This window comes from Podarcis raffonei, chromosome 13, assembly GCF_027172205.1.
Source record: "Podarcis raffonei isolate rPodRaf1 chromosome 13, rPodRaf1.pri, whole genome shotgun sequence".
NCBI lineage: Eukaryota > Metazoa > Chordata > Lepidosauria > Squamata > Lacertidae > Podarcis > Podarcis raffonei.
The window spans coordinates 32,114,422-32,132,860 of NC_070614.1; the positions used below are offsets into that span (position 1 = coordinate 32,114,422).

At 48.4% G+C, this 18,439-nt stretch overlaps 2 protein-coding genes across 8 annotated transcripts; both read right to left on the bottom strand.

Annotated features, from left to right (window-relative positions):
* Positions 1-3,923: 3,923 nt before the first annotated feature.
* NAT14 (N-acetyltransferase 14 (putative)) lies at positions 3,924-7,931 on the bottom strand. Of its 5 annotated transcripts, none has more exons than XM_053363930.1 (4): positions 7,669-7,931; positions 6,813-6,877; positions 6,415-6,517; positions 3,924-4,487 (listed from the first exon to the last, which is right to left on the bottom strand). In XM_053363930.1, the coding sequence occupies exons 1-4, from the start codon at positions 7,702-7,704 to the stop codon at positions 3,945-3,947; spliced, it is 747 nt and encodes a 248-aa protein (XP_053219905.1). In that variant the 5' UTR covers positions 7,705-7,931; the 3' UTR covers positions 3,924-3,944. The 5 variants fall into 5 exon arrangements, with proteins under 5 accessions (XP_053219905.1, XP_053219906.1, XP_053219908.1 ...); XM_053363931.1 differs by lacking the exon at positions 7,669-7,931 and adding an exon at positions 7,441-7,473; XM_053363933.1 differs by lacking the exon at positions 6,813-6,877 and having other exon boundaries at positions 7,669-7,919.
* A 3,095-nt stretch (positions 7,932-11,026) lies between these two features.
* ZNF628 (zinc finger protein 628) lies at positions 11,027-17,855 on the bottom strand. 3 transcript variants are annotated; one of them, XM_053363882.1, is made up of 2 exons: positions 17,665-17,855; positions 11,027-15,498 (listed from the first exon to the last, which is right to left on the bottom strand). In XM_053363882.1, exon 2 carries the CDS (start codon positions 15,481-15,483, stop codon positions 11,878-11,880), a length of 3,606 nt encoding a protein of 1,201 aa, XP_053219857.1. In that variant the 5' UTR covers positions 15,484-15,498; positions 17,665-17,855; the 3' UTR covers positions 11,027-11,877. The 3 variants fall into 3 exon arrangements, with proteins under 3 accessions (XP_053219857.1, XP_053219858.1, XP_053219856.1); XM_053363883.1 differs by having other exon boundaries at positions 11,027-15,501; XM_053363881.1 differs by lacking the exon at positions 17,665-17,855 and adding an exon at positions 16,182-16,475.
* Between the last annotated feature and the right edge of the window lie 584 nt (positions 17,856-18,439).

Below are 18,439 nucleotides of genomic sequence, written 5' to 3' on the forward strand. Positions count from 1 at the left end.
CCTTTTCAAATGAATTGGCGGTTATGTTTCAAAGGAAGAAGTGTTGGAATATCACTTTGCAAAGCTGCTGTGTAACACGTTGTTTGTCCCTACCCTCATTTCACAAGTATTAGAGATGGGTTTGGTGCAAGTAAACTTTGATGGCAGAAAGTGAGGAGGAATTAAAGAACCTTTTATTGAGGGTGAAAGAGGAGAGCACAAAATATGGTCTGAAGCTCATCATCAAAAAAATGAAGATCATGGCCACTGGTCCCATCACCTCCTGGCAAAGGGGAAGAAATGGAGGCAGTGAGAGATTTTACTTCTTGGGCTCCATGATCACTGCAGATGGTGACAGCAGCCATGAAATTAAGACGCCTGCTTCTTGGGAGAAAAGCAATGACAAACCTAGACAGCATCTTAAAAAGTAGAGACATCACCTTGCCAACAAAGGTCCGTATAGTTAAAGCTATTGTTTTCCCAGTAGTGATGTATGGAAGTGAAAGCTGGACCATAAAGAAGACTGGTCGCCGAAAGAGTTTGATTAAACTGCGGGAGGCAGTGGAAGACAGAAGTGCCTGGCGTGCTCTGGTCCACGGGGTCATGAAGAGTCGGACACGACTAAACGATTAAACAACAACAACACTCTGCCTCTGTTTGCTAGCTATAAAATGGCATCTTACCCACCAAGATAAGTGGTTGACTTATTCATTCAACGTGGGATAAACATGGGGAGACACCAAGTCAGCTGCCACAAGCTCCTTGGAAGGGCAGAGTACAAATGAGAGAGCATGGAAACCATTCTGACAGGGTTCTGTGGTACTGTGGCCCCTGCTTGAGGCCCACAGATCTGTGGAAGTTCCTGCGCTTCACGATATTCCGAGCTTCCTTATCTTCACACCCACACAGGGATGAAATGTAGACTGACGCCGGTTGGAAGCATAGCAGCAGCAACAGCAGCAAAGCAATAGCCAAATCTATCCACAGGGGAAGCATGTCACAGGAAATATGAGTCACACCCACCATCCCAGAGAAGCAGCTGGTCTTCTTGTATTTAGGAAAAGAGGAACAGAAACAGTCAAGATCAGGGGAAAATCACAATGGGGGTACCAGCAGAAACATGAACCCAGGCCCTGCGGCTTTGAGCGAGCCTGGGGACCCAGTGGTGGCTATTCCTAGTTTATGGGATGCACCCATTGCTCCAACAAGAATTTCTGTTACTGGGTTGGTTCCATAGTTTCTAGCACAATAACTGGTAACCATAGCAATCCAGCACTGCACAGCTAAACATTCCAGACTAATTTAGAGCAGCGGCAGGCTACTTTGGGGAGGATGACCAGTAAAATATAGCTAAGTGCATAGTTGCTAGGATATTTTGTTGGGGTAATTGTGTGCACACAAACCACATTTACAACAGTTTATTCAGCCTAGTCTGGTCCCTGGGACTTATGTTTTACAAAGTCAGGCTGCAGCCCTAGAACATGTGAAGCAATCAACTAGTGCTTTTGAGAATGTGTAGTGAACCTTTCCCCGCACTACTAAGTATTCACAGCTTATGTCCTACACAGTTTGAAATTTATTGCAGTAGATTCCTGATCAAAGACTGTCCCTTCCATCTAAGGGTGCTGGGCACCAAACTTATTTTTTCAAAGGGCTGCAAGGCGACACTAGTGTAATACGTCTGATGTGAAGCTGCCCTGAACGCTTCAGAAATTTCAGCCTGCATCACAGATAAGCAGGAGTACAGCAAATTTCCATGCCATTCAGATTGTTTTAAAATGTGTATTTAATTAATTTCTAATCTTAACCTTCGTCCGCCAATGAGGTTTACACACAGAGGGCAACTGAACTGCCCAAGTCATTAAAACTATTTAATTAAAACCATCTGAATATTTATTTATACACACATACAAAAAGTCATTCCTTTCCAGTGTTTTGAAACCCTCTCCAAATCACCACCCATTTGGATTCCTCCCTCTCCCTACCCACCATTCATTTCTTAAATGGAGGAACATCTACCCCTGTTTTAAATTACATGAACCTGGGGAAGCCTGTTCCTGTACATATTCACACACATATGCCATTTGACCTTTGGTGAAACAACTCTCTGTATCACAAGTTTCCGCCTCTGGATTCTCCACATATAAAGATCTAATCTATGCGGACATGTTTTATCACCCTCACACTTCAAGCCCATTTCCCAGTTTTCATCCACTGGGAAAATACAGTTCCCCTAGACACACTAGGGTAGGCAAGCTTTTTATTTGTGGGGGATGGGGTGGGGTGGGGGTAGTGGAGATTTTTTCCCCTCATCCAATGGCCCAACTTTTCCAAGGAAGGTGGTTTCCAGCTGAAATCCTCACCATCCTGTTAAAAAGAAATGAGCCATTGCTCCCTGTTCCTTCTTTAGGGGTCGCTCCTGTGGGGAAACGGAAATGGCTCATATTGAGAGCACTTATAATGAAAGCAAAATATCTCCTCTACATCCAATACCAGGTAACCCAGTCTCCGCCAACAGGGATTCATTCCAGAGGGCTGCAGGGTGCATTTCTGCATTATGAACTACACCCCTGGGTCCAGCCACTTCTTCCCACTCATAATCACAGGCCGTTAGCAAGACATATTTATCTACAGTGTTATCATACATTTCCCTGAATCGCCTTATCATAGAGTCTCCAGTCTGCTGTGTCCTCTTGGGGAGTGGGGTGAACACACAGAGATGCTGCAAGCCCAGGCTGACTTGAATTGGAAGCTGGGAGCTGGAAATGTGATTCCCACCCATCCCACAACCAATCCACAGTTTTATCAATTGCTTCAGCCTCTGGAGGAACTGGGATCCAGAAGCCACATGGAAGAGGTTCTCTCTCTTCAGATCCCAAGTCCCGGGACTCAGGAGGAAGCTGAAAGGCTCCATAGAGGCAAAGTCCCTGTCAGCTGCAATGATACCATAAAAAACCCCATGTGTGCATAGAGACACAGTTGACAGGATCAGCCTTGACCTATAAAGCCCTGAATGGATCATCCTCGAATCTACCTAGTTTGATAGCTGCACAAATCCAACAGAGAACAAGGTGCCATTTGCCATCTTGTACGTCAAACTGCATGTTGCATGGAAATGAGTGTAACAGAACCCCAGCAGCTCTTTTTTTAAGGAAAAGCAGCTTGGGAGGGAGGGGGAGATTTGGAGCAAGCAGAAAAGTTGTCCACATACACCTGTGCATATTCCTAAAATATGCACCACCACCCACCCACCCACACAAAAAAGCATTCCTCCCCATGAAGTTCCAAATGCACAAAAAGACAGTAGAATAGGGCAAGGCTATACAGCAACCCAGCCAGATGGATGGGGTATAAATAATAAAATTATCATTATTATTAAATAAAACATAGCAAATAAATAAATAAAGCTCCTTGGCATAGAGCTCTGCCCTCTCATATTCTGTAAAATGCCATTCACGCAACTGCACTGTATAGAAATCCAGGTTTGCTTTATATGCAGTATTTATGCAAGTCCTAGAATTTGAGGTTTACCCTGGTATAAGATTTGAATGTGTTTGGTGTAGAGTCTGACCAGAGGCAGGGCATGGGGTGGGTGGGAGGGGTCAACAACTAAGTATTGGTTATTTCCGCTCTTCAAAACTATGGACAGATAATCTGGGGTGGCTTTGGTAGAAATCTCTAAATGACAGGGAGCCTGAGTGACGTGGCAGACAAGGGAGAAGGCTCTTAATGGACAACCCTTTCCCCTGCTTAGCTCTGTGTTCATGGTTACAGAGTCTGATTTTCAAGGCAGAGAAAGCCATTTTTGTTGAGAGGAACTGCCCTGTTTGCGGGCTTAAGAGATGACTTGTTCCCTGCAGTCTTGCTTCTGGAGCTCGGTGCTTTCCCCACATTTAGGGGGCCGGCAGGGATTCCTTAAGACTAGGGAGGGTCCCTCCCTAGTGGCTAACTGGCAGGCAGACCAACTAGAGCTCCTTGCTGAACTCCTGCTGTATGGTGTAGCCCAGCCACCGCCGCCCACCACTCATGTTGTAGCCAGTGCTCTCAAAGAGCCCAATCGCCGCCTTGGTGACTACCGAGACCTGGGCCACTAAGAATTTGAAGCCCTGGGCGCGAGCGTGAGCTTCCAGGAAGCTGAGGAGGGAGCGGCCCACACCAGAGCGCCGGTACCACCGGTTCACAGCCAGGCGCTTGAGCTCCGCCGTGCGTGGTTCCCCGCCGCAGGGCTCCAGAGCCACACAGCCACACACGTCGTCCTCGTCATATACAGCCACCCACAGCCCGCGCTGCCCTGTGCTGTAGTAGGCATGCAGGTGCCTCAAGTCTGGCGAGCGCCACAGCAGAAGCTTCAGAGCCACCACGGTGAGCAGGACCGGCAGCACGAGAGCCACCACAAACGAGTTCAGGAAGAAACGCAGGCCGCTGCTCACCACCGCCATCAGCAGCAAAGCCAGAGGCCGCGTCAGCACATAGAGGATCAGGCGGTTCTCTGTATCCTTGAATCCATCCTGGTGGGGAAAGAAATAGAAAGGGATATGAAGTAAAGGACCATATACAGCTATGAGGGACCTGGGATGTGTTGTGTATCTCTAAACAAATGCTTATCCTTCACTTTACCTGAAAACATACGAGGGGAATTCTATGACATCTGTAGCAACTTGCACAGAGCTAAGAAAAGGCTGGAGAGACAAGAGCCACACTGAAAGCAGAACTGTCCTGCAGATACGAAAGTTGTTCTACCCCAGCTTTTCTATAATGCAAGCCCTAGTGGGAAACAAGGAACCTCGACAAAAGAGCATTGGAATTGAGATAGAGCCAGTGGATTGAACCACGCTTTCTTTCCCTTAGGAAATTTTCTTCCCAGTCTTTAAGTGTGGAGGGAATTTTCTTCCTAGTGTTTAACTGTGGGACAAATAACACAGTAACACAATTGCTTATTGCCCAACCCTTAGAGGTAAGTATCATCAAATGTAGCTCCTCTTCTTGCCAAGTTCCCTTTAATTTTTTTTTATGCTGCAAACATCTCCTCAATTTTCTCTCTCTCTAGGTTTAATATGCTCAGTTAACACCCCCATCAGAGTGGATGTGGCAGGAAGAGTGGGCTGCATTCACACAGCAGTTTATTCTGTTTCTCTAATTTCTGCATTATATTTGTGCTTTTACATTATGTAAAAGCTGCTTCTGGAAATCTAGCAGAATATAGTAAAGTTTAGTGCTCATTTCCATGTTAATTGCTTTCATAAAAAATCTGTTTGCAACCCCAATAAGCCAGAAAACTGTAGGTGTAAAGTGACAAAAATTGAGGCGGTATGCCAGCATAAAGTTCTTTCCTACTGTTTTCATGGGTGAATCATGGGAGAACAGAAGCATGCATGTGCGGAAAGGGTAGTGGAGGAGTGGCAGTGTTCAGTAACCTTCGTTGTTGTGTCACACCACACTCACTGCTGTCAATGAATTTTAGCGTGAAATATCAAAAAAACCACCTTTGCAACAGGTACTGCAGTGTAAAAGGAATGCAAGAAAACAGAAGTGCTAGCATCACAATCAGGAAATAAAGTTGCATGCAGAACCAGTAATTCCAGTTCAGTGGTTTTCAAACATCCCTGCCCATTCCAAGTTGTCTGTTGAGGAGCTCTGCGCTTTGCAGAAGATGCTGTTCTAGAAGGCTTCCTATTTGGGACAGTGATTAGGCTTCTCAGTTACCCCAATCAGTGTTTCCCAAACTTTGCTCTCTGGCTGTTGTTGGGCTACAACTCCCATGAGCCCTAGCTGGCAGGACCAGTGGTCAGGGATGAGGGGAACTGTAGTCCCAAAACAGCTGGCAGCCCAAGTTTGGGAAGTATTGCCCTAAACGAACTGAAACAGCTTCCTAGAAAACACACGCGCGCGCACACACACACAGAGTTCCCTTGCAATGTGCAACTGCTCTAACATATGAAGTAGACCATGGGTAGGCAAACTGAGCCTAGGGGCCAGATCTGGCCCAATCGCCTTCTAAATCCAGCCTGTGGATGGTCTGGGAATCAGCGTGTTTTTACATGAGTAGAATGTGTCCTTTTATTTAAAATGCATCTCTGGGTTATTTGTGGGGCATAGGAATTCATTCCCCCCTCCCCGCAAAAAAATATAGTCTGGTCCCCCACAAGGTCTGAGGGACAGTGGACCAGCCCCCTGCTGAAAAGTTTGCTGACCCCGAAGTAGACAATGCAATGTCCTCCAGTTTGGTGGATTACAACTCTCACCAGCCCATCAGCATTGCCAGTGGTAAAGGATGAAGGGAGTTGTAGTCCACAACATCTGGAGAACACCAAACTGCCTTTCCCACTTCTAGGAGAAGGTTCCTATTAAATGACACATTCCATAAGTCTTTAGAAAGGAAGGAGAGTGCTTATATAGCCTGGGCTCTCCACCACCTCTCTCAGAAGCCCACCTCACCTTCAGAAGCTCCAAGACAATTGGTGTCTCCTCCTCTCTCATTTCTCTGATGGTCAGTTGCTCAGGTTCCAGGGTAGGCATGCTGGCAGCCAGCAGATGGCACCTTCAAAGAGGGAAAGCCCAGTTATTGTCTGATATGTCCTTGATGAGAGGCTGGGATGGACAAGGAAAGTGTCTCCAACTAGAATGGGTCATTTGTCAGAGCCCAACCTTCCACCATGGCTGGGGACACTCTTGAGTAATTGGGGAGCATTTTTATGTTGAAGCAGCACAGAAACCAGAGGCAGTGTTGTGTAGTGGTTATACTGGATCAGGACCTGACAGGCCAAGGTTCAAGTCCCCACTCAGCTATGATGTTTGCTGGGTGCCTTTGGGCCTGTCACTGTCTCTCAGCTTACCCCGCAGGGTTGTTATGAATATTACATGAAGACTGGGTAGATAACCAGGCACACCACTTTGAGCTCTGTGTAGGAAAGGCGGGATACAAATACAGCAATAATAATAATATTGGGGGATGAGGAGAAAGACTCTTAGTCTAATCCCTTCCTAAAGGAGAATAGGTACTTTGGGGGGGGGGGTCAATCTAACAAACACAGAAGCAGCAACTTCCTACAATGCCAGCAAGAGTTGAAAACTATTTTGCTTATGGCATGGTGTTAAATGCCTAACAATCATTCTCCAATTTAAATGCACAGGAGCCTTGGTAAGAAAAGAAGCTGGCAACTCTTAAAAAAGCAACTACAACCGGTATAGCTGGGAAGAATATATCCTTGTTCAGCAGCAGATTCACTGGCAATCTTTTGGCCTTAGTTTCCCATCTGTTTAAACAGGGACCACATGCCTCCTGGGGTCGTCTTGAAAAGGAACGAGATCGAGGGCGTGTATACTTTATGAAATAACACTTGCACGCCCCCCATTTAATTAAAGGTCGTGGGAGCCATTTTACCAGCACCCTCTGATTCCCAGCTAGCTCCCTGCGCCCCCTACTCTATTTGCAAGGTAGGATCCCTTGCAATGGAGCACCACCGTTATTTTATGCCACATAACGGACAAAAATAACGCGACGCCCACATTTCTCCGGCCTGCCCCTTCTGCCCCTCCCGAGAGCAAAGGCAGATCCGCAATAAAACGCCAGCACCACCGTCGTAAACTGACCCGGCACGGCACTCTAGCCCTTGCGGCCACACCCCTCCGCAGAAATAGAAACGCCCGCAAACCTTCTCCACTCACCCCCTAGGCGCGGAATGGACTCACCCAGCCTGTAGGAAGCGGCTGCCTTTGCCCCTGCATAAAAGGAGCGTGGAATTCTCCGAGGCCTCCTACATCTCTCTCTCTCTCTCTCTCCCCACCCCGCCCGCTTTTTCAGGAGGGAGGGGGGGAGGAGAGGGGAAAACAGCTTCGCCCCAAGAGCCTCTTCTTAGTCAACCCTCCCCAGCTTCGCAGCTCCAGCGCCTCACTCCATGAGCGCATGCGTGGCGCTCCTGGCTTCTTCGGCGTCTTTCGCTCCTTACGCAGTTCTTGGCAACTGTTGCTAAGGGGGGCGAAACGGGGCCTTCAAGCGCTGCGAGTCCCAAACCCGTTTTGCCTTTTATGGGAGAGAGCGGGCAGCAGCGGGGGTGGGTTCAGTTTGAATGGCTTAGGACTTAGGGAAATATCTGACTTTCTAATTTTCATTTTCTTTTTCATGGTGAAGTGGCAGGCGGGAATTCAACGGGTATTGCTGTAGCCAGCTAGTAGAGAGGGAAATCTGGAAAAGCCTTCCCATATTGCTGCCAGTCTGCTATGGAACTGTTAAAAAAAACACGACCTGCTGCCCATAATGTAAACAGCTGGTGGCTGTTAATGTATCATTTTCGTTATGTACCCATTTTATGCTGCTGACATGAAGTTGGAAGCCACCTGGAAGTGCATGTGTCTTTCCATAAGGGTTTTGTTTTTCAACTTTTTTTTTTAAGAGTTGCACAGACTGTTTGTTTGGATTGAGTTTGGGGCTCATGGTTAAGACAGCAAAAATAAAGGGATTTATTTCATTACATTGTAAGCATTGAATTCCCGAAAGTAACCTTTGACATGTTGCTTTCTCAATGTAAATATTAAGAAAGTAAGCATCGTTGTTGGAGATAAGCAGGTGCACCAATTTGATTTGTAGCCATTCTGTTCCGCCTGTGAGCTTCCTTTTTGCATCTAGCTGGCTGCTGACCAATGTCAAAAGGAAATGGATATTGGTCTGAAGAAGCATAATAGTTCTGAGTGGTTTAGAAGCTGGCATTTAAAAACAGTAACATTGGCATTGACCCAGTAAACCATTTGTAACCCATTTTGTTTATCATTGCAAAATGGGGATGTTACTTTTTAAAAAATTCTTTAACGTCACCACAAGGTGGCTGACTCAAATTCACATGGGGCATAGGTCCTTTTAACAGCTCCTTGCCTGTTAAACAAGCATTAAAACCAGCAGTTCACATTGGCAAAAAATGCAATGTGTGAAATGGCTAAGGCAGCATTACAATTATGTCTGTCTTCACCTTAAGCGTATCTGTGAGCCATTCACCTCCTGCCATGCAGTACAGTGGTACCTTGGTTCTCAAATGCCTTGGCTTGCAAACACCAAAAACCAGGAAGTATGTGTTCCAGTTTCCAAACGTTTTTTGGAAGCCGAACATCCGATGCGGTTGTCGGCTATTGTTTCTGGGGTGCCTGCACCAATCAGCTGTGCCTTGGTTTTGGAACATTTTGGAAGTCGAACGGACTTCCAGAACAGATTAAGTTTGGCGCTTTTGTTTTTGCTATTTATTTTGTGTTTTTGTTTTCGAAGCTTTTTCGGTTAATTTGTTTTTGTGACTGTATGGAACTCAGTTCAGCTACTGATTGATTGTGTGACTAAAGAAATGGATAAAAGCCCCCCATCCAAACAATGACTATCATCAGTGCAGGTAAGAAAAAAATGTAATTTTAATTTTTATCATCTAAAATAATCTCTATTTTATACTACAATACATTGATTTTTGCTTTCATTTTATGTATCAATGGTCTCATTAGATAGTAAAATTCATGTTAAATTGCTGTTTTAGGGGTTGTTTTTAAAAGTCTGGAACGGATTAATCCGTTTTGCATTACTTTCTATGGGAAAGAACGCCTTGGTATTAGAACGCTTTGGTTTTGGAACGGACTTCTGGAATGGATTAAGTTTGAGAACCAAGGTACCACTGTATTTAAGAACATGATTAACACAGTGGGGGAAAAAATCCCCTGTGGAACAGGACTGTTGTCCCACACTGACCCTGAGGGTTGGTTCTTCATCTTTTCAGGTTTTTTTCCTTTAAAAGTGCCTTCCCCATGTTCTCTGCTGGAGGTGGGGAACCAGTGGCTCTCCCAAGATGGTCAATTCTCAAGTACTAAAATGCAATGCATCATATAATTTATAGAGTAAGACACTGAGAGGGAAGATTGCTAACAAACCATAAATAGAAAGAGCATGGCCAGGTTTCACTTGTTTAGCTTTTGTGGACAGCTTTTTCTGTACAGTGGTACCTCGGGTTAAGAACTTAATTCGTTCTGGAGGTCCGTTCTTAACCTGAAACTGTTCTTAACCTGAGGTACCACTTTATCTAATGGGGCCTCCTCCTGCTGCTGCGCCGCACAATTCCTGTTCTCATCCTGAAGCAAAGTTCTTAACCTGAGGTACTATTTATGGGTTAGCGGAGTCTGTAACCTGAAGCATCTGTAACCTGAGGTAGCACTGTACAGGTTATTCAAGTGTAGGGCTACAGTGTGCAGCACATAATTGGCTCAGCAACCTGAGCCATCAGTTTGGTGGATCTCAGTGTTCTTGGAGGAAGAAAAAAAACAACCCACAGGAAATCCCACGTCTCAACTCTGCCCACTTTGGTCTTTGGTTCTCAGCTCAACCACAATCATTCCTCAAACTGCAGAACCTCCTACCCCAAGAAATTCACCAAACATGTTGCATTTTCCAGAAATCTTGTACAGAGACCTCATTTGCATTGACTTTCAACACTAAGCTTAAGTTCCCATTTAGGCTTGAGTCCCAGCACCTTTCAGTTTAAAATTCAATATCTAGCATGTTGAAGCCGCTTGAGAAAAACATAAAGAGTTTCCTCTAAGCAGGAACCTTTTATCTTGCACCTCTCAAGCCTGTTAAAGCTGCAGGGCTGCAGCTCAGTTGTAGATCACATGCTTTGTATGGAGAAGAACACAGGTTCAAAGCCACAATATCTCAAGAGAGGGCTGAAAAAGATGTTTGCCTGAAATGCTAGAGAGCTGTTACCGTTCAATCTAGATCAGGGTTTCCCAAACTTGGGTCTCTAGCTGTTTTTGGACTACAGCTAGGACTGATGATCAGGGATGATGGGAACTGTACTCCAAAAACAGCTGGTGATCCAAGTTTGGGAAACCCTGATATATACATTACTGAGCTAGATGGACCAATGGTCTTACTCTGTATAAGGCAACTTCCTATGTTCTTAGTTGACTTCCTTTGGGGACTGTGCAATCTGCTACTGAAATGCCAATCAGACCTAAAAAGCACAAAAGAAGTATGACATGTATTGGTGAACCCAACCTCTGCACAATACACAGAAAGGAGTAAAAATGCTTTGAAGCAGTCTTTTATTTTTCTTCTAGACCAAGAGTCTATGACCCTCTTGTCTGTTAGCACCAGGAACTGGGGTACACTTGGGAAGAAATGTGGTTCTGCACATGGTGAGGGGCTGGAATGGAGAATAGATAAGAGGGGCTTAACCGGAAAAAGATGCTGTTTATGACAGCTCATAAAGCAGCCTCCTGCAGCACCCAGTATCAAAGGAAAACCCAAAAACTCAAACTTTCCCCATTTTCTAATACATAAAAAGAGCTCACACTGCTCCACAGCACTTAGCTCCAAAATTGCAACACAGCAGGGAAATGGAGAGAGGCCAGCAGTCCAGTTGATATCTGCTAACTATATTTTCTGTCCAGTGTGGAGAAAAAAACCAGGAATTCTGGCTGCACAGTCTTCCAACCATCAGACTGCACATACATTTGGTTCTTGTTGGAACAACGTATTTCAGACAGGATGGGGAAATGTGTGGGTTAGGGATTGTATCAAGGACTGGACTGGCTATCCCTTTCTCACATGCAAAACAAGACAAAAGTGTTTGGGGGAAGGACATGGTAGTGGAGTCATTGTAACTGCAAGGACACGAGCAGCAACAGCAATCCCCATGTGAGCAGGAAGTGAGGGATTCAAGGGTATGCTTTGGACCTGCAGGCATGGGCGTGAGCTAAGCTCTCTGCTGTCATTTCATGACACTGTCCTGAGGAACCTAAGCTGATCCACCTCCAGGAGTCTTGAAGTTGCCCAGGTCGATCCCATCTGGCAACACAATTAATTATAGCAGCCACTAGTGAGAGCACAACTGAGTCTCAGTTGGTACTCCAACGCAGGGATGGGAACAGTTGTCCTCAGAAAGTGTGGACAAGCTGCATGTTGGGTACCGTTTGCACAATCTGAATGGAGGGCAGGCCTTGCGAAGTTACTGGGCTCGGCAGAAGTTGCACCATTTGGGAGGCGCTGTTGCTGTCCCCAGTAGATTGGGTGCTGTCTGGGCTGCTCACCTGCAGTGTTGGCACACTCTCCAGCACTTGGAGGGTCTGTTCCCCCTGGGCACTACGGATGATCAGGAGGTTCTGCCCAGTCCCGGCACTACCCTCGGGCCCTTGCAGCTGGAGGCCAGGCAGCTCTTGCACTGTCTGGATGTTGTCCACCTCCTGCACGCACAACCGGGTCTGCTCTCCTCCTGCACTTCTCAGCACCAACACATTCTGAACTCCCTCATCAGTCTGTAAAGTTTCAAAGTGCATGTCTTGCACCCCTTCCAGGCTCTCCACCTCCCCGCCTGGCCCCAGAAGCTCCTCCCCTGGAGAGTTCTGCACCACAATTAGGTCCTGGCTTTCCTCCTTCACACCAGGTCCTGGTTGGAGGTCCACCTCAGAGAGCTCATGGGAGCTGGACAGAGAAGTCCCCACCTCATTCATCTCCTGTGGTGGGCTCAAAGTCTGAAGCTGAACACTGGTCATCTCCTCTGAAGGTTGAAGCTGTTCCCCTTCTTGAGAAGAAACCAGCTCCTGGATCTGAATGGTGCCATCCAGCTGCTGGGAAGGCGAGAGACCCTGGATTTCGACACTGGTCAAAGGCTGATTGGAGGGGGAGAGGCTGTGGATCTGCAGAGGGCTGGTTTGCTGCAGGGATGGCAAGGTCTGGATCTGAATGGGGCCCACTTGCTGGGAAGGCTGGAGAGTTTGGAGCTGTAGGGTTCCTACCTGCTCAGAGGATGGCACAGCTTGGAATTGTACAGTGTTCATCTTCTGGGAAGGTGGAAGAGTTTGAAACTGCACTGTGCCAGTCTGTGGACAACTAGACAGGCTCTGGATCTGCACGGTGCCTCCTGATTGGGAGGTGGGCAAACTTTGGATCTGGACTGTATTCTGGGGAAGGGGCAGGCTTTGAATCTGCACAATGCCAGTCTGTGGAGGATGTGGGAAGGCCTGGATCTGGATTGTGCCAGGTTGCTGTGAAGCAGGTACGGTCTGAATTTGCAAAGTGCCACCTGGCTGGGCAGTGGGAAAGCTCTGGAGGGGCTGGGGCAAGGTTTGAATCTGAATAGTGCCTGTTGGTGGAGCAGCTGGCACAGTTTGGATCTGCACCGTGCCCAGTTGCTGTTCTGGCAAGCTCTGGAGAACAATAACATTCTGTCCACTAGTCTGTAGCCCTGGCGTCCTCTGGATTTGCACATTTGAGAGGGGCTGCACGCTGGTCCTGGTGGCACTGGGCATCAAAATGATATTCTGGTTGCCAGACACCGATGGTGGTGGGGGAGCCAACAGCGCAGGTTTCTTGGCCTTACCTTGACGGACCAAGGCAGATTTGCCTGGGGTGGTAGGAGCAGCTGGCAACAGGGTAATGCTGGTGGGAGCAGTGGATGTAGTGGGCACCTGGGGACTAGGCAGCAGGAAAAGTTTGGGGGGTAAATTTTGGGGTGGGGGTGGCTGCGGCGGCTGCTGTATGCTGGGGATAAGTTGCAAGCCCTGTGATGTTTGCACAAGCAGGAAAGTCTGAGTGTTTGACGAGACAGGAGGGGCTGGGCTGCCACTTAACTCCACATTCAGAGTGGCCTGCAAGTTAGGCATGATTTGCACCTCTTGAGTGGTGGCAGGTGAGGTGGTGGCTGGGCGGCTGGGCGCCTCAGCACTGTTGTGGGTGCGGAAGTGGCGCTGCAAGTAAGAGGCCATGACAAAGGCCTTGGAGCAAACCGGGCACTGGAAAGGGCGCTCCCTCGAATGGGTACGTCTGTGCAGCGCCAGGTTGGAGGAGTGGGTGAAGGCCTTGCCACAGTCCCGGCAACAATAGGGCCTCTCGCCAGTGTGTACCCGCTGATGTTGCCGGAGGTTGGATGTTTGCGTGAAGGACTTTCCACAGGTCTGGCAGGCAAAGGGCCGCTCACCGGTGTGCAACTGCTGGTGCCGCCGGAGGCACGAGGTGTTCTTGAAGGCTTTGCCGCAATCTTGGCAAGCATAGGGGCGTTCGCCGGTGTGCTGCCGCAAATGGTACTGATAATGGGAAGCCCATTTGAATGCCATCCCGCAGGTGGAGCAAGTGAAGGCACGCAAGCCCGTGTGCACCCGCTGGTGGATACGCAGCAGCGAGGAGCGCTTGAAGGCTTTGCCACACTCGCCGCAAGCATAGGGGCGCTCGCCCGTGTGGTCACGGAGGTGGTAACGCAGCCCAGAGGAGCCCTTGAATGACTTCCCGCACTCTCCACACACATAGGGGCGCTCAGGGGGTGGGGGTGGCGTCACTGTGGCCGCAGGCACTGGCTCTGCCTGTGCTGGGCATGTCACCTCTGCCTCCTCCAACCGTTGTTCAGCCGGGGGATGCGAACGCTGATGGCCCAACAGGCTGGCCAGTGCCGGGAAGGAGCGTTCACACACCATGCAGGTGTAGGTGCGATCGGATGAGTGCTGGCTCTGTTGGTGCCGTGCTAAACCCGCGGCACTCTTGAAAGTCTTACTGCACACAGAGCAAGCTAGGGAGGGTGTGGGGGATGCTACAGCCGCCACCTCCTCCTGCACTGGTAGTGGCGGGGGTGGTGGTGGCAGAGGCAGTGGCTCTGCTGGGGCCAAGTGTGCTTCCTGGTGGCTCAGCAGCTGCTCCTGCAAGGGGAAGGTGAGATGGCAGACACTACACCGAAACAGCATCTCCACAGTGGTGGTTGGCTCCTCCAAGAAGAGCTGTGCTGGAGGCGCAATGTCCCCATGAGACTCCAAGTGCCGCTGCAGATAGGTGTCCGATGCAAAGGCCTTGCCACAGATAACACAGGTGTGGGCGGGGCGGGCAGCGTGTGCCGATCGGCAGTGCAGCGCCAGGTTGGAAGAGTGGGTGAAGGCCTTACCACAGTCTTGGCATCGGTAGGGCCTCTCGCCAGTATGCACCCGCTGATGCTGCCGCAGGTTGGTGGACTGTGTGAAGGCCTTGCTGCAGATGAGGCAGACATAGGGGCGCTCACCTGTATGTGTATGGCGGTGGCGCCGCAGGCTGGAAGAGTTCTTGAAGGCCTTGTCACACGCCGGGCAAGGGTAGGGGCGTTCGCCAGTGTGCTGGCGCAAATGGTACTGGTAATGTGAGGACCACTTAAAGGCCAGGCCACACTGAGCGCACTTGAAGGCACGCAGGCCAGTATGCACACTCTGGTGGATCTGAAGCAAGGACGACCGTTTGAATGCCTTGCCGCACTTGTCACACTTGTAAGGTCGCTCCCCCGTATGTCCGCGCTGGTGGTACAGTAAGGCTGAGGACCCCTTGAAGGCCTTGGGGCACTCTGAGCACTTGTAAGGGCGTTCGCCTGTGTGAGTCCTCTGGTGGTGGATGAGCCGTGATGACCATTTGAATACCTTGCCACATTCCAGGCACTCATACTGGTGGTCGCCACTGCTGCCACTGGGGCCTCCACCTGCTGGGGCCACCGCTGGCACTGCCGCTGCCTGCATTTCTAGCTGCTGAGCTCCCACCATTGCACCAGAGTTCACCTGCTAGAAAAACACATGCAGAGAAAGAGAGAACACCATTATTGTAACTGTGACAGACCTAGCCTCATTTATAGAGGCTCTCCTATACTAAATCATACTATTGGTCCATCTAGCTTGATACTGTCCACACAGTGTTTCCATCACTAAACAGAAGATGCTTAAAGACTGAAGCTGAGAGAGTCAGCATGTAAAGCATGTGCTCTACCACTGAGCTGTGGCACCTCTCCATTTGTGCTTGAGGCAGTAAAATCTGCATAGGAACTTTACCGCTTCACTTTCAAATGGGAAACTAGCTGAGCAAACTAGCACTTACCTTACAAACTCCAGGAATTACTGGGGTGTTTCTTACACATAGGCCCTTAGTTGGAAATGAGAGAGTAAAAATCACCTCAAATGGACCTGCCACCTTTAAAAAGCAGTGGTCATTGAGTGATGCTCACAGGTACAGGAAGTCATTTTGGTTTATGATTGAAAGTGAATGTTTGAACAGCCCTGACTAAAAGAATGCAGCATTTGAGGAGAGTAATTTTATTATTAATAATATTATTATTAATAATATTATTAAAATTTGCTAAGTACTGTACCAGTATTTAAAAAATGGCAGTCCTTTGTCCTACCCTCACAATCTAGTAGACATGATACAAGAGGGAAAAGGAATGGAGAGGGAAGAAAATGCAACTCACGATGGAACAGCTGCTCCTTCTCAGGATGATCTTTACCATGACATTATGTTCTTCCTAGGAGGCTGACTTCCCCCCTCCCCCCTGCCCAAAACACACACATGGGTTAGGTCCCTACTTGGTGTTGAACTCATAAAAGTCCATTACATAGCAACCTCTGGAGCCAAGGAAGGTGAGTCAGTGGCCCTCCTAGAAGCCCAAGTCAGCATAGCCAATGGTCATGTATAACTGGGGTTGCAGTTCAACATCTGGAGAGTTACAGGTTCCCAATCCCTAGACCGCAGCCTGGAAAACAGGCACCTTCCCATCATCATTCCCCCCCCTACTCCCCAGGGATCTTCCTTCTGCTAGCAGGAAGAGTCAGCAGTTGCGGACTGTCCAGATGCCCAGGAGATGCCTCACTTGCCTGGGTCCAAAACATCTAGTGCTACCTGGCCCTGACTGCTTCAGTGTACACATTGTGTGTATGGGGGGCGGGCAGTATTTTCCTTGACGGTCACCATGGAAACTTTGAACAGCAGCAGTTGGACCAGCCACAACAGTGGCATTTAAATCTGGTTAGTGGTCATTTCCCACCATCAACCCTTGTCATTAATTTCTGTCAATTACCCAGGAGCCCTGCTGAGAAGACAAAGGTGAGACACAAATAATTTTAAACAAGCATGGATGCCTGAAGTCATGCTTGGACTAGGATCAGGAGAGCAAATGAGCTGTGAAAAGTTGAAGTAGCCTGTATGCCATGAAAATCTCTTAGCTTCAGTTCCTGATCTATACATGGAAATAACAGTGGCCAAGGTTATTATGCATGCCCAAGGGCCACACTGGCAATAACCCACACTCCAAGGACTGCATAGCAAAAAAGTTTTAATTTTGAACCTTTCAAATTAAACGCTGACTACAGTACATAGAAAACAGAGCGCACGCAATTTAGAACACAATTCAGTGTTGTTGTTTTTCCAGAGGATTTAAGGCTGTCTTGTTTCACGCAATTCTCCACGACTTGCATTGGGGACAATTTCCCCAAGCAGCCGCTAAAGTGTTTGAATTCCGCTCGTGTTCTTGTGTCGAAAGTTTAAGGATAGGGGACCAAAATATCCGAGCCCAGCCTTTGGAGAGATTAACCCTGCATCACTTCCCCGACCTGCGCCAAAGAGTCAGATGGCTCTCCTGACCATGAGCAGAGTGCTTTAAGGGCTCCGCTTTATTGCCAACGTTACGTAGGCTGGGGGAGGGGATTCCTTTGGGCCAAACCCCCGCGCCTGTAATTAAAAAGCGTGCCTCCTCCACCCTCTCGCCACTCAGAACAAGGCACTGTTCTGTCGGCAGACAAAAAAACAGAGGAAACCTCTCCGTGGCACACTCCCCTTTAAATGCGGACCTGCCCCTTTAAGGAACCGAGCTTTGCCGCCCCTCCCCCTTCGTTGCCGTTCGGCCTCGCGACATCTTTTCTCCCTTTCTTTCTCTGCCTCTTGTTTTTTTTCCTCACCTGGCCGGTCTTTTTTTTTTTTCCTCCCTGCGCACTTCGTCTCAATAGGAGCTGGATAAGAGGGGTGCAGCGGGGCTGGGGGGGGAGGGGCTGTCGCTCCACCCTCCCAACGGCCGGCGCTGCGAGACACCCAACCTTTAACTCGCTCACACTAACCGCCCGCGAGGGCAGCCAGCCTCACCCCTTTGCGCCGATACCATTGGCCACGCAAAGCATCTCGGGAGTTGTAGGCTCTTGTGGAGGACGCTGCCGGGCGCCATGTTGTTCCCGCACCACGTGTTTTGGGAAGCGCTTGGGGAAGGGAAAGCTCTGTGTGTCGCTGGAAAGGTGGTAGTGGCGTTTATCATGAGCGCGTTGGAGGCCTTACAATAAACTTCGTGACCTCGCTGTTGTGAGCCCGATAACACAATTTTTAATATTAATTAATTAATTAATTATAGTGAGAATAGGAAGCTCAGGTAATCTAAGTTGTTGACCAGCTCTTGCTTCCATGTGGCCTTAGTGAATACTGACATCACGGTTAATAATGACATCATCCTACCTTCGCTGGTATTAAATGAAATAATTGAAAATTAATAATATTTGTTTATCAACTTGCTTCTACCCAGAGTATCGGGGGCGGGTAGCAATTGAGAAGTAAGTCCTATTGAATTGAATGGGGCTTGCTAACAGTCTGGGGAATTTGTGGGGGGAGGGTATAGAAAGGGGAATTTTATCAGGTGATGCCTTTTCACTGACAGCTGAGGAATGGGAGAAACAGCAACGTGAAGAATTT

What these genes read in the sequence shown, in the direction of transcription:
- ZNF628 (XM_053363881.1), bottom strand. Translation starts at nt 16,220, where the DNA reads ATGGTAAAGATCATCCTGAGAAGGAGCAGCTGTTCCATC. An exon ending in GAAGGAGCAGCTGTTCCATC is followed by an intron (nt 15,499 to 16,181) that starts GTGAGTTGCATT and finishes TTTTTCTAGCAG; the next exon opens with GTGAACTCTGGTGCAATGGT.
- NAT14 (XM_053363930.1), bottom strand. Translation starts at nt 7,704, where the DNA reads ATGCAGGGGCAAAGGCAGCCGCTTCCTACAGGCTGG. An exon ending in ATTCATAACAACCCTGCGGG is followed by an intron (nt 6,518 to 6,812) that starts GTAAGCTGAGAG and finishes CCCTCTTTGAAG; the next exon opens with GTGCCATCTGCTGGCTGCCA. An exon ending in TTGTCTTGGAGCTTCTGAAG is followed by an intron (nt 4,488 to 6,414) that starts GTGAGGTGGGCT and finishes TTTCCCCACCAG; the next exon opens with GATGGATTCAAGGATACAGA.